The sequence below is a fragment of the Dreissena polymorpha genome, chromosome 10 (genome assembly GCF_020536995.1).
Source record: "Dreissena polymorpha isolate Duluth1 chromosome 10, UMN_Dpol_1.0, whole genome shotgun sequence".
NCBI lineage: Eukaryota > Metazoa > Mollusca > Bivalvia > Myida > Dreissenidae > Dreissena > Dreissena polymorpha.
Window position 1 is genome coordinate 24105197 of NC_068364.1, and position 15398 is coordinate 24120594.

Here is a 15398-nt window from a genome sequence, read left to right on the forward strand (position 1 = left end):
CAATTAGTACATGTGTGATGTATTAATGCAAAAAGAGTTTATTGCACAACTGGCTTTTATTTCTTCATTTACATCACAATATGACACTTCAACCCGTGTTGCAATAACATTATTAGATTTCTGGGTTAAATTCGCTAAATCTTGAAAGTGTTAAGATCACTGTTTATATACATTCTGTGTTTGTTTATCACATTTAATCATGGAATAGGTCACTTTCAATGTCTGTTAATTTAAGGTCGAATTTGACACCTCTGTCTTATTATATGTAAACAAGCTGAAATAATCAGAAAAACATCATGAGATCAGTAATGAGTATTATACGAGTAATCACCATAATAATAATGAAAGCTGGGGTAAGCGCAAAACCGCGGTGAATTCAAAGGATTGTTGGTTAATACAGTTAAAAGGCTAGCCTTACCTTACATTATATTAAGAAGTAGTCCCTCAAGTTTTTTGCACCTCTACTTATAAGTGTTCGGTATATTCGGTTTATCTATATTTAATTAATTTTTCTATTTTGCCTTATATAAGTACATTTTGAATAATTGTACATACGCCGACACTTTCTTCCAATTATAATTCATCTTTCGCATAACATTTGTGAGTAAAAAAGAAGAAAAATACAAACAGATGCATATAGGCTAAAGATTTGATGTTTCACATGTAGCGATCACACAACAGCACATTAGTTTTGCTTTAAACTTATCAAGATATTGACAATTTAACCACCGGATATTAAATACTTCCTAATGCCATGGTACACGCGACATATTATAAACACATGTAATTAATTCGTATGTGTTGGGTAACGAAAGTTTTCAAGATGTTTTTGATACACATCTTTAATTTTCAGATCAATGTACTTATCATACTATAATGCTTATTTACAATGTTATTTTGTTAAATGATTAAACAAAAAAATGCTAATTAATATTTGTATTATCCTGAGAGCGGAATCTGTAAGTATGTGTCTCTGATTGGAAGCGAATATCAAAGCTTATCACATGACATTGTTTTAAATAGTCTTCTTTATACGCGACACCCATTCCATTTGTGTAAGGAAAAAATATAGCGCTGACGTGGGTAACGATTATGTAGAAGTGGTGAAATGTTTACTCAGTATGTGTAGCATCTTGAACTTAACGTCACATTTAGCGACAGACGTATACAATATCCAGAACTTGTTTTGCAACTGGATACCAACATTGAAACTTGTTTTTTTCCTCCTTATTTTAACCGAATGATAAACTGTGAACCCTCTTCCTTTTTTCAAATCAAAAATCGAACGTACATGTTCTACTTGTTATAATAACTACATTCTCAAAACTGGATTGACAAGCTTTTAAAAGTTTTAAGTATGTAGCTTTAATATACAAATACTATTCTTACAGAGTTGAACATAGTGGTGTTTATTAATAATCCCAGCTCTTTTTAACGGCTAAAATACAAGCAATTAGCCAGTGTTTTTTACTCCCCATTTTAAGCGAATAAAGAGCTGGCTCTTTTGAACCGCAATAATAATTGTCCATTATTCCAACCGCAGCCTTTAACAATGATAATGTTTTTCCATGTATGTTTGAATATTGCATACACGATATCACTACATTATTTTATTTACTTATTATATTTTGTTTATGTCCCGGAAAAACAATAACTGAGGAAGAGGCACCTTATGTTTTATTAAAACTAAATAAGGAGCTAGTATTGTGTTACTTATTTTATGACTTCGTATACATCGATCTGAGCCACGTTGCTTTGACAAGAAATTCTGGCCAAAGGCTCGCTTACTTACAAAATCCCTGTACTCGTTCAATAAAATATGGTATGATATGACAACTTGTGCCAGATCCTATATTTATAATGTTTGATGTTATTTCAGGGACCTTCAAAGAAACCGATTACGCAGCATTTCACAGGCGTCGTTCAGGGGCTTGACAAAACTACTTACTCTGTGAGTTAAAATCGACAAATGATTTCTCTTGAAATTAATGCCGTCCAGCTATCCATGCAGACATGTCTCAGTCTGCTGTATTCTTGACGACATGGGAGACATTTATTGATTGTTGTTGTCTATGTCTTAAGAATGTACAATAGACAGTGCGGTTTTCTTCGCGTTCTGTGCAGAATGCTGTTTATCATTTAAACATTGTAACTGTAAAATAATCTTGTCTATTGCTAAATTTTGTTTTTGATTAAAGGAACCTGATTGCCTTTTCCATATAAATACATATGCCGTCGAATGTCAAAATGTGATTAGCTTATTTAAAATATTTGTTTAAGTTATCCATAGCTGAAGAGCTATCGTGCATTGCTTAATTTAATGTTGTTTTTGTTAAAGGATTTTAGACGCCAACGAACTCGAATCCATAGACGACGGTGTATTTGAAGGAATGTCGAATCTGACCTATCTGTAAGACATTTTCAGAGTTTAAATACAGTACTGTACAGATTTAGAATGCGCAATAATGAGCTTATAATTTTCTTTTCGGTTGAGGCATCACCGCCTGTCGTTTTCAATTACAAAATGCATAATTAACACATTTTCTTTGTACTTGATACAAACCTTTGATTAAATGAACAAATTTCTTAAATATTAAATACTGCTGACAGAATTGCATAACACTTCATTTAATGAAGCTTTGAAAAATATATCTAAAACTGGTTCAGAATACCCATGTTTGTATATATAGATCGGCGTATTTATTCTGGCATTTTACACACACACATGTATTGTGAACAAAACTACAAATACAGTCTGAAACATGTAATACAATCTTCGTTTTTAAAGGAATTGTTTTTGTTTCTGTTTGAATAATTGACTAGTTATTAGTTGAACTAGTTGAACCATACTTGTTTTTCGATATATGTTCGAAATTAAATATGATATTACTGTACTGGTCTGTATCATTGTATTATAAACGAAGGAATGCGATTGAGGGCGCAGTTCTACATACGATCGTGATTAATTGGGGCGCAGTTTGGGTACAAATTAAAATGCATGACGTGGATACAGCCCACCTGACTATTATTGTCACGGGGAGTACAAACCATGTCAATAGAGCGTTGTGTTTGTCACGCCTAAAGCCCCCATATCCGACATGACATGAATTCAATGAATAACTTCACATTTAAGATTTATGAGGTTTCGTTACAAAGTTTTATGCATTTACTATTTGAACAAGTTAGTAATAATAATGATTTTTTGAATGCATGCTTAAAGCATAGTTGTTAAACATTATTTTCGCTATGATAAAAAGATTTGCGAAAGATTAGTATACAAATTGATGGTCAAGTTAGAAAAGTTCTTATTCTTATTCGGCTTGAATGACAAATAAGGATAAGTTCCCTTGTTTCATATTCAGGGACGAAAACAAATATCTAATTATAATTGATAAATAAATAAAAAGTAGAATTGCTAGATTAAAAATTTATTATTACTACATTGATTTTCAAAGTTATCGGGCACAGTTTTATGAATGTTTTTTTAATTAGAGCATGCTAGTTTTACATAGGTTTTCAATAAAGAATACGGCAAATACAGGGAAATAGTTTTTTGGTTTGCTGCACAAAGAAACTGAATAAAAGTATACGTAGACATAAATTGAAATACATTAATGGAGTACTAACATGCAAACGGGTGTTCATTGGCATGTTGTATATTTTAGCATATACAAATATTTATCAATTTCAAACATTCGTCGCTTATTCGATCTGAAACCGGGACTAGTTACATTTGTTTTGTTCGGCCGCAACAATAGAATGAAGCAGAACTATTTTGGAACAAAATTAACGATATTTAATACTTAAATATAGTTATTGATAGTTATCTTGTACATTATGTTACGCGGTAAAGCACTGTTATAATAAGAAAATGCTTTTCCTTATTAGACTTGAACCAGTTCCTTATTTCTTTTTTAGGGGGGACTGAAGTACAAATCAAACTATTTGATTACGTGTTCTTGACTATTTAACCAATTTAACGTTTGAATAATTTTCTTTTATCCTAAAGTGCGCAATGTTTAAGTGAAAAACGTCCCAAAGAAGGGTTTCTCTGGCCAACGGATTTACCCGTTCTTGTAGAATACGTGCACAACCACGGATTTACCCGTTCTTGTAGAATACGTGCACAACCACTATACTGAAACTTGCATGTGCCGCTAAATTGTTCATTTGCAAACAATCTATACAATATTGTGGTTAATACATGTAACTCAATAACGTTCAGTTATCATGTTTCATTGTCCTTTGTATTTCACACATACATGAACGTGTATTTTAGTGTACTCTTTTGTCTGCCAGGCGGATTTATATTTTACTTTCATTTTTATGCGTTTCCATGTCATAAGTTATACTAAGATTTAACGTTATTATTCCGTTTTTTTTGTAGAATATATATTAGGCAAGATTTCACGAGTTTTTTTACGTACAAGGCATCTATTAGTGATACAGTCACGTGCCATTTAAATTTCACTGTTGAGCTTATTGAAATACACCATGCGCACGTTGTCAATTATGGACTTGCTCTCTTATTTAACATTCATATCATACTATATTCGTCATTTTTGAAATTGAAATACGATGTACATACGCTACTACCACTCTTCAATAAGAAATAATTTGCTTTCGGTGTTTTGGTCTAAGACTTTTTTTTACAAAGGTTCATTGAGAAGAAATCAAAGAGGTAATTGACAGCCAACTAAATAACACAATTCTTAATTTTAGGGAAAGCTTCATTATTAACGTAACTTTATGTACTTTTCCTCCAAATGTTTATTTGGTAAAATGGAAAACACAAAGTCGTGGGTTCTTCTTTACTTATTTCTTTTCAGTTCAGTGTTACATAAAAATAAATAAATTAAGTAATACAATATAAAGAAGTGAAACTCCAGCTGCTGGAGCAGTATTGAATTTTCATTAAAAACAATTAGTTGGTACTTTATTTTAGGCATGTGACCGATTGCCCAAACAGTACAAAACAGCACAATACAGCACATACAAACCATAATTCTGATCCGAAGAAGGAATCAATAGGCGTCCTGCAAATAAACAATAACACACATATAACAAATTATTAAAAATATGGCTGTCTAGCTGTAAAATAATATGATATATATGAAAAGTATTTATAACAGCAAATATAACAACAATATATATTTAAATATAATAACAAATGTTGAAACAATCATTTGACGCATAAGTACTAATTACAACATAAGATTAATAACAGAATATAATTTCTTTCCATCAAGAATAATGTTGTGGCGACCAGACCGACTGACTGACCTAGACATCCAAATACATATCTCAAAACACAAATACATATGTGAAGCACATACATACATATACACAGTTCAACACACATTTACTCACAAATTTATGGAATCTGGCGTCGCAGCGCTTCTTCCGAATCCTTGTCCGCAAGTGATGTTACTCTGCAAGCTGTTAAAAAGTGCACACATATTAATAAAGGAAAATGTGATTTAAAATAGAAATTATCTTGAAGCGTAGAATAATTACAAATCTCATAAAAACGTTAAATTGCTGATCTTAAATACATCTTTAGAACTGTTGACAAGCATGTGCAACAGCATTACAATCAGTAATTACTTATTTTCACATTTGTACATACCTATTGTATAATGATACCTAATAATTTAAAGAAGTTTAAAGTTGACAGATGTGCACTAGTCTCTTGACATATCTGTTCTGGCGCGCTAGCTCGTGAAACAATACCGTACATAACACAAAAGACGTCACCACATAAAACAGGGTACATACAACTAAATTAAAATTTTGATGTGAAATCCACCCTGTAACATTAAAACTACATAGCAACACATGTACTGATCTACAAATTATATATATAAAGAGAGATTCTAAAAAAAAAAACTTTCATTAAATATTCAGGATTCTGGAAATGAATTCCGAATGCCTCAACATCACACAATTAAATTGTGTAATACAACCCATTATAAAATCAAAGACATGAAGTAATCCATTCTTGTTATAAAACCTTACATATTATTGTTAAAGTAATTAGATATTTTTATAGGTATACATTAGTTCTAAGTGTGACAGTGTGCATTTTATACATGAAATATTACATGCATAAGTTATTTTGAGGGGTTATTTCGCACTCGTACGATACGGCGCGGGCTCTTGAAAAACAACACCACTCAACAATCTCGTGCAAAAAGACCAATTAAATAAGACAGTCATTTAGGATTCCATTGTTTGTCTGTTTGATACTAAAATCAACTTTTTTTTGGCGAAGCTGTTAAAGAACTTATTCATAGAATAAGCTTACTGAGTGTATGTCGTGATCAAAATGGTATTTTCTCTTTAACATAACTAAATAACAATTTTATCAAACATAAACGGCACAATTTAAATGCTATACTTCACAGGTTGGATACCACGTACGCTCTTCTGCGTGTCACTTGTGGTATTTTATAGTTTCGATGTTCAATTTTAATAAATTATTTGATATAGATATTCGATTACTATATTAGACGATGTTGAATTAAGTTGCAATAAGAAATGACGAAATTTCATGGAGCTTATATTTTCTATTATTATAATGGTTACATCCTTAGTATTTGTGTTACTGACTATCAAACCAGTGACTTAAGCTGGCGATTTATTAAACTCCATGAAATGTTTTCTTCTGACGATAGCGCGTGTCTGTGTTTCTTGTTTCTCCGATAACAGTATTAACAGTAAAGACGAATCTTTAACCCCTAAATTGTGAATAGATAATTGATGTGGTGTTCGTCTTGTGACCGGGAGCCAATGTTTCGATCGCTATTTTATTTTTTTTGGGGGGGAAGGGGGTCGTTCTAGTATCCTCCAAAAAGGACACTGTGTACTGGGTCTACTAACAATGGACTCAATAGCGTTTTAATAAACCTTCGGTTTTCGATATAATCAAATTTAAATAAATCCGTTAAAAAAAAATTGGAATACACACTAATAAATTTAATACCACACTAATTTGAAGTTTAAGTGTGGTTAATATTGTGCAACCGACTGACTGCCAAAATGTTTAATAGCATATATTCATTAATTAACTATGTTCTTAACATTTACTGTACATGTCTCTGTTATTGATGTTATTTGCAATTGCTCAACACTTGGGATTGTGATTGTTTGTGATCCAGTTAAAAAGCTGGATTGAACGCAGTAATTTAAGCAATCAATAATAAAGTATGGGATACTGTTTTTGGCCTTTTTTTAACATTGCCTTCTTAAATAACCATATTTGGAAATATTACATATATATCTATATCTCACGGGATAAGTACAGTGTTGATTAAGCAATGAAATAACATGATGAACATGGAAGAAATCTACAGAAAACGTTATAAAATAACCTGCGATACCACCCTTTAAGTGCCGTTTTGCCCTGACTGGTCGCTTTAAGTATATAATAACACTATCATAATACAAAATGTGTTTTGTTCTCGAATATTGCATGCATCATCTTCTTGTTTGATTCGGAGTAAAAAGTAATGTATTCAATCTTATGTTATTCGTTTCTTGGTACAACATTGATGGATTATTTTTATTTGATTTGTCTAACCAGATATGTGAATTATAATTATCAACGTTTCCTTCTGTAAACAAAGGATCCTGTGTTCGAATAAAAATGCCATGTTTTCATGCAGGTTATTTGTAGTATGCATAACATATATATTCTATTCATCATCGTATGTGATTTTAGATCATTAACAACAAGAACACCGGGAAAAGCGTGCATTGCGCAACATTTTGAACTGGTTCGTGAATATACCGTCTTTTCCTTTTTCGTTTTGCATTCGACACAACGAATAACAAGAATCAACGTATATTAGTTCATATTCCGATTTTCTTATAACCTTAACAAAAACAAAAGAACAAACACCCAAATCGAGTTCTTTGTATCATTTTTCGGTGTATGTATAACAAAACAAAACACAAAACTTATTTCCCTATTCATATTTCGTTTCAATTCTAATTATACAAAAATCAATATGAAAATTGAAACACAGTGCCTGCTTCCATTTACCGTTCTCGAAATGATAAAACGGTAAACGGAAAACGAGAGGCGCTCCGCTGTTAATTTTGGAGATAAGACGTGATTGATCTGTTTGCGCATTTTTCTCCCTTGGATCTTATTATTTGAATACATAAATATAGAAAATTATAGACGAAGAATAGTCGAGTTTTAGGACAGCCATTGTTGGCGTTTCTAATGGGAAAATAAATAGATCTAGTAACATTTACTAATGATACAAATGTACATATCTGCTTTTGTTTAAAATCATCGCATTTGAGTACACGTATAACACGCATTTCGATTATCATGGCATAATGAAATATCATTTTTAAACATATATTTTTTCTTAAAGTAATTAAAACAATTCCTTTATTTGCAACATTGTATTCATATCTATTTAACAAATAAAAAAGCCCGACATTATTGCAAAACATATGCATTCAATTAATATGGTGAACAATACCCCTGGTCCTGAATTTCACACTAAATAGTGTAATAAAGTTCAGAGTATAGAATTTAAATCCTTAACCAATGGATTCACGAACGGTGTTCTTTTAAAAGTGTTTCAGAATGATTATCTTTGGTGCTTCCTTTATATGATAAACAAAATATGCTTAAACAATTAAACAATTATTTTAAACTCTTTCCAAGACCATTACATTATACTAATAGACAAATAAACGCTCATGAAAGTCCATTATTTAAAATATTATAAGTTACAACTATGACATTATTATAAATAATGAATTTTATGAATACCGTTTTTGTTTTTGTTGTGTACGTTTTTTTCTCTATTTTTTGAAAGACTGTTGAAATGAACTGGATGTGTTTAAAAGGAAAGAAATAAACTTTTTTTCGACTGTCGCATGTTCTTTTACAGATCACGCAAGCTAACGCTAGCTGGGTGGCGCGTTCCTCTCCCCTGCTCACGGCCAACACCAACTTCAATCACTAATAATTAAAATAAGCTCTGAAACTCATATATATTCTTGACTAAACCAGGCTCTGAAACGGAACGTTTCAACGCTTGCAAGTAGTTTTTATAGGCGAGACGCATGCTAATTGCCTTTTTTATGAAACGTTAGGTTTAAAGTCAAACATTTTAGCGACGTTATAATATCATTGGAAGGTTAATATTTTGTTAGCATAAGCTTGATCTTTAGAGCTATTTCCACAACTGTAGTATGTTGTTTAATTAGTTATTAAAAGAGCACATTTATTAATATTATTAATAATATTATATAAAATTATTTCAAGCGCAAAACGGTTCATATAAAGTGTTTGGTTATAACTCTTTCAGAGCTTAAATCACTAGACATATCACCGTTTAGTTGTTAAATGTAACATGTACCGGTAATCGTACTTAATCGAACGAATTAGAAATTATATATTAGACAGTTTGCACTTAATCATTCCATAAGATTCAAACACTATTTTTATTTTCCTCCTTTTGTCCGGTTCTTTCTTTCAAAATTGTCAGCACCAATACAACTTTAACCTTCTATTACTTAAGGTGATGCTTAAAGTTAAACAAAGGGACACATTAGCAGCCGCCGCCGATTATTGTGCTTCTTAAACACCGTGCGGGTCAAAGTCGTAATAATAATTGGAATACGGGACTCAGGGGAAGGGGTATTACAGCTCTTAAAATTTAAGAACCTCCCACTGATAATATGACTAAAATGAGTTTTTCGTTTAAAATTAGTACTGAATTGAGATAGGAGGCTGACTATAGCATTGTAACAACCCGTTTTGCAATAAACACGTTTGGCAATAAATTTATTGCAAAACGGGTTGGAGTGTCTTATTTCAATTTGATTTTTTTACAACAACCCGATCTACGACAAACCCGTTTTGCAATAAATTTATTGCAAATCGGGTTGCAGTGTCTTATTAATTAAAATGGACTGGAAAAGTTAAAAGGGAGTTTCACGTGTTGTATTTAAATAAAATTGTTATAAAAATAGACAAAACTGTGAGCTAAGACTTAAAATGCATGGAACATGATGCATTTCGATATTTAATACTAAATGTTTCATATTGATTTGAAACGGTATAAAGAAAGTTTTAAAGTCGTCTCTAACGTAAATATGATAAAACAAGGCTGAATGTTTATATAAAGTGATGTTCACCAATTTGGGAATTAAGTGAAGAATACCGAGAAGTGCATCATTTTATAGCAAAACGGGTTGCAGTGTTTTATTGCAATGTGCATTTTTTATAACATCTCATTATGCACTAAACTTTTTGCAATAAAATCATTATACATGCAGTTATTGATTCAAATTGATTTGAAACACTGAAAAAAAAGATTCCAATGTCGTATATATGGAGTTTGTATACATACAATAAGACAGAGATGTCAGATTCGACCTTAAATTAACAGACATTGAAAGTGACCAATTCCATTGGTAAACGTGATAAAAAAACACAGAATGTATATAAACCGTGATCTTAACACTTTCATGATGGTTGCAGTGTCCTATTGCGATGTAAATGAAGAAATATAAGCCCGTTTTGCAATAAACTCGTTTTCCACTTATGCATCACACATGTACTAATGGACTCCAAGTGATTAAACACTTTTCGAAGATTTCAACCAATGCAATACTTATTTGAAGAAAACCGAGAAATGCAATAATTGTATTGCAAAACGGGTTAGAGTGTCTTTTTGCAATTTGAAATTTTTATGACAGCCCGTTTTGCAATACACACGTTTTGCTATAAATTTATTGCAAACGTGTTGGAGTGTATTATTGCAATTTGATTTTTTTACAACAACCCGTTTTGCAATAAACCCGTGTTGCAATAAAATCATCATGGTTGTATAACTTAACATTATTGGATTTCTTGGTTAAATTTGCTTAATCATGAAAGTGTTAAGATCACTGTTTATATACATTCTGCGTTTGTTTATCACATTTTCTCATGAAATTGGTCACTTTCAATGTCTGTTTATTGTTGTCGAATCTTACACCTCTGTCTTATTATATGTATACAAACTCCATATATATGACATTTGAATCTTTCTTTTGAACGTTTCAAATAAATTTGAATCAATAAGTTTTTCATGTGTGTTTGAGTTGATGCAAAAAGAGTTTAGTGCACACCGGGTTGTTATAAAAAAAATGAACATTGCAATAAAACACTGCAACCCCTTTTGCAATAAAAGTATGCACTTCTTTGTATTCATCACTAACTTCCCAAATTGGTGAACATCACTTCATGAAAATATTCACCCTTATTTTATCATATTTACGGTAGAGACGACATTTAAAACTTCCTTTATACCGTTTCAAATCAATATGAAACAATAAGTACATATGTGATGATTTTATTGCGAAACGGTTTGTTAAACACAACTCATATTGCAATAAGACATTTAAACGCGTTTTTCCATAAATTATTGAATTTTGCGTTATCTTAACTTGAGTACTTTACAAAAGTGAGTCATCTAATTATTTCATTGCACACAATGAATAAAAAAACAACTCAAAACTGAAAATAGGTACTGATCCTACAATAAATACATTCAAAATGTGCATAAATTAAAAACAAATTATTTATCAAATCTATTGAGTAACCATCCACATTGACAAATATGTATCTTGCTTGTATAAGCCTGAGGTTATTAGATAATAAATGCTTATGGTGTACTGGAGTACATAACAGATGACACCATGTTATAAAATAATAATCTATAACCATGGTGTATAAAAATGGTGCATACAAATGGTGCATATTAAAGTTGTGTTAGGTAAATGCTGGTAATCAGTTGTTGATAACAAATGGTAAATATGTACATAGTATGTATATTATATGATAAATCTGTCATGGTGTATATGACACATGGTAATGTTGTACAAGTCACTCGACAATATGTTATGCATGCATGTTTCTGTATTGATTACTCCCAAGCATTTATGTTGGAACATAAAACTGGTAAATGTGTCAGATACTTCTTTTTAGTACATATTATTGGAATGTATGTGTACCCAGTAAATGGTTATGATGTACAGGTCACTTAAAATGTGTTATGCATGTGTGTATTGATTGTGTATTTTCTTGCATTTATAGCTAAACATAATATAGGTGTTAACTTACTTAACAAATATTTAGGGTGTATATGATAATGGATATGTTTTATAAGTAAATTGACCATATGTTATGCATGTGTGTATTGACTGTTTTCTATCAATCATATAATTATGAACTTGAACAGTTCCTGGGTGACTGAGTTATCTCACTTTGTACAGCAACTTAATTATTAGGTACCTATGTACTCTCTTGCACTTAAACAGTTTAACCCCACATACTGGATGACCAATTTTATATTTGTACATCAACATAATTAATTATTACTTGTGAAATCTCAACACTTACATATTTGAACTCCGGTTATTGGTTGATTTATCTTTTGTTGTACAGCAACTCAACCTTTTGTGTACTCACAACCACTCATATATTTCGAAGCTCAGCTGCCATGTAGCTTATCTTGCTTGTTAGGATATTTGTTTAGACCTATTGTGTTGTCAGATTGACTGATTGCAAGTAAATCCATATGCTAGGTCAATTAATCAAACAGTTATCCAACATATCAAATAGCAAACATCTACTTTTTACTATGATTTGAAAAATCTTACCAGACTCGCTTCTTGTAAATATATGTCCAAATGTTGCCTTCAACTGTGGTGTGCAATAAAGCCCACATCGACTGGTAATCCATCCACGAAAAAATAAATCCACGAGCTCGGAAAATGAATATTTACACTTTGGTGAATACACACATCCTTTTCTATTTTATTTTGTAAATGCAACTACACACATTTCATTAAAAATCACCCAATAAGATGCACTTTTCAATATCAATTTAACCTGAAGTTACTTGTAAACTCGTATTAAGAAAAAAAATACAATTAACACGATCACTCACTCCTAACTTGTGCCTAAATAGTAATCTACAATCTTTCGCCACACACTTGGTGCACATGTTTCTTTCAGCTTACGGAAATCGTTCACATTGTACAAACACAGACTATCACGTTAACACGCCGCTGTAGCATATAATTCAAGCTTTGTAAAAAGTTTGTCATTTTTCGGTTTCCTCAGTTACTAAGCCCATGTTTCGTAGATCCTTGTAATATGATGTTACTACGCGATCATTCGATATAAGCTCCACTTTCTGTATCATTTATACAGCCCAAAATATAAATTTATCAAATGAGGTTTTAACGTCTCTTTATAACATCAACATGACCAATTATTTTGGTTATTTTTGTTATTCTTCTCTTCTCATTATTCCTCCTTTCTTCTTTCACTTCTTGTGGGCCGGGCGCACGATAGCTTTATCCTCATCCAATTATTTCTTGTTCTCAGCATTACATGATGTACACTGACATAGGAGTGTACAGGATGAGGATAGGTTTGTTCCACTCACGTTCTATGAAAAGTAAAGGGCTTCAACAAATGAATATGTTCCAGTTAGTTTGCTGGCTGGCAATCCTTCTTCTTAGAGGAGGCGATGTCCATCCAAATCCTGGACCCGACAGCTCCCTTGATATGTCATCCTCTTCTTCGGGTACATATTTTTCATCTTCAATAAATGATGCATTTGCACATAATCTAAAAATTGTTCATTACAACGTTCAGAGCTTCCTCACCAAGAAAGATATTCTGTATGCCAATCTCAACAATTTTGATATTATAGTGTTTACCGAAACTTGGCTCAGCTCAACAGTTGACACTGACGACCTACTTTTCCCTTCTTATCATAAGCCGTTCAGACGTGATAGAAGAAACGATCCCCATGGAGGTATTCTAGAATACGTAAAATCCGATCTCTTTGCCATTGAGCGACCTGACCTACAAATTAATGATCTAAAATGTCTATGGGTCGAACTACGTATATAAAGGGAAGGCGTCTTTTATCTGGCTCTTTCTACAGACCACAAAACTCTTCTCCTTATCTACTGAAATGCATAAACGATTCGATCTCACTAGCCGTTGACACCGGTATTGAGAACATTGTTATCACAGGTAATTTTAATCTTGACATGAATAAACTACCGTGCAGGATCAAAATGGACTCCCTTCTTTTACAGTATAATCTCACACAGATTATAAAAAAAACCTACTCATTTTACTGAAACCTCGAATTCCATTCTTGACCTTTTTATAGTAACATCTTCCTTGAAAGTGCTCAAAAGCGGTGTTGGAGAACCCTTTCTTAACCAGAAACTTCGATTTCATGGCCCAGTCTACTGCGTCATTAACTTCAATAGAATAGCTGGATCTAATTTTAAACGTAAAATATGGCGATATTAAGATTAGGACTACACTAATCTAAGACAACTTATGCAGAATTTCGATTGGAACAGTTGTTGTGATAATAATATTGACATATATACTTCAAATTTCACACGTCAACTTATCAGTCTCTGCGAAGCTACAATCCCGAACAAAATAGTTACAATAAGAACAGCCGATCCTCCATGGCTACATACTAATATTCGTAAGGAAATCCGACGCCGCAAACGAGCATACAAAAAAGCCAAGGCTAAAAATTTAGACCGACACTGGCACATCTTTCGCCAACAACGTAATATTGTAAATAATCTTGTCAGATCAGCGAAAAAGGTGCATTTTGAAAATCTCGCTTAACTTTTACGTGAAAATCAACACTCATCATCCGACTTCGGGAAAAAATTAAAAAAAATCACAAATAAAAACACCACACAAAACGAGTTGCCTCCCTTAATTCATAATGGTACCATATATGAGTCACCCCTTGATAGAGCAAATATTCTTAATTCATTCTTCCAATCTCATTCTACTTTAACTACACCAAGTACGCATATGCACAACCTACATTCCCAAGAGCCAAATTGCCCCGTCTTTGAAGATCTCATAATCTCCCGCCAAGATGTCTTGGATTCCATTAAATTTATGAAAACGGGAAAGGCATCAGGTCCAGACCAAATAAATAGTCAAGTTCTAAAGCAAATTGCATTTGAGATTTCAGGTCCACTTCAAAATCTTTTCAATTTTTCTTTTAGTAATTGTAGGGTCCCACAGAGCTAGAAAGAAGCAATTGTTTGTGCACTTCACAAATAGTCTGATCCTCAGGATGTTGAAAAAAATTACAAACCGATCTCCCTTTTAAGTGTTTTAAGTAAATGTCTCGAGAGAATTTTCCATAAATATATATTTAACCATTTAAGGGCTATTGAATTTATAACCCCATCTCAATCAGGCCTCAATCCAAAAGATTCCACTGTCAACCAATTAGTCTCTGTGTATCACTCCTTTGGTAAAGCCCTTGACGAAGGTAAAGAGGTACGAGCCGTTTTTTGCGACATTT

General features: G+C 32.3%; 1 protein-coding gene across 1 annotated transcript in view; it reads left to right on the forward strand.

Annotated features, from left to right (window-relative positions):
* Positions 1 to 2347: 2347 nt before the first annotated feature.
* The window catches only part of LOC127848660 (leucine-rich repeat-containing protein 26-like), a 120485-nt gene continuing 107434 nt past the window's right edge, over positions 2348 to 15398 (forward strand). Inside the window, exon 1 of the mRNA XM_052381243.1 lies at positions 2348 to 2410. Coding sequence (XP_052237203.1) covers positions 2391 to 2410 — 20 coding nt within the window. The 5' untranslated portion in view covers positions 2348 to 2390. The remainder of the gene's footprint in view (positions 2411 to 15398) is intronic.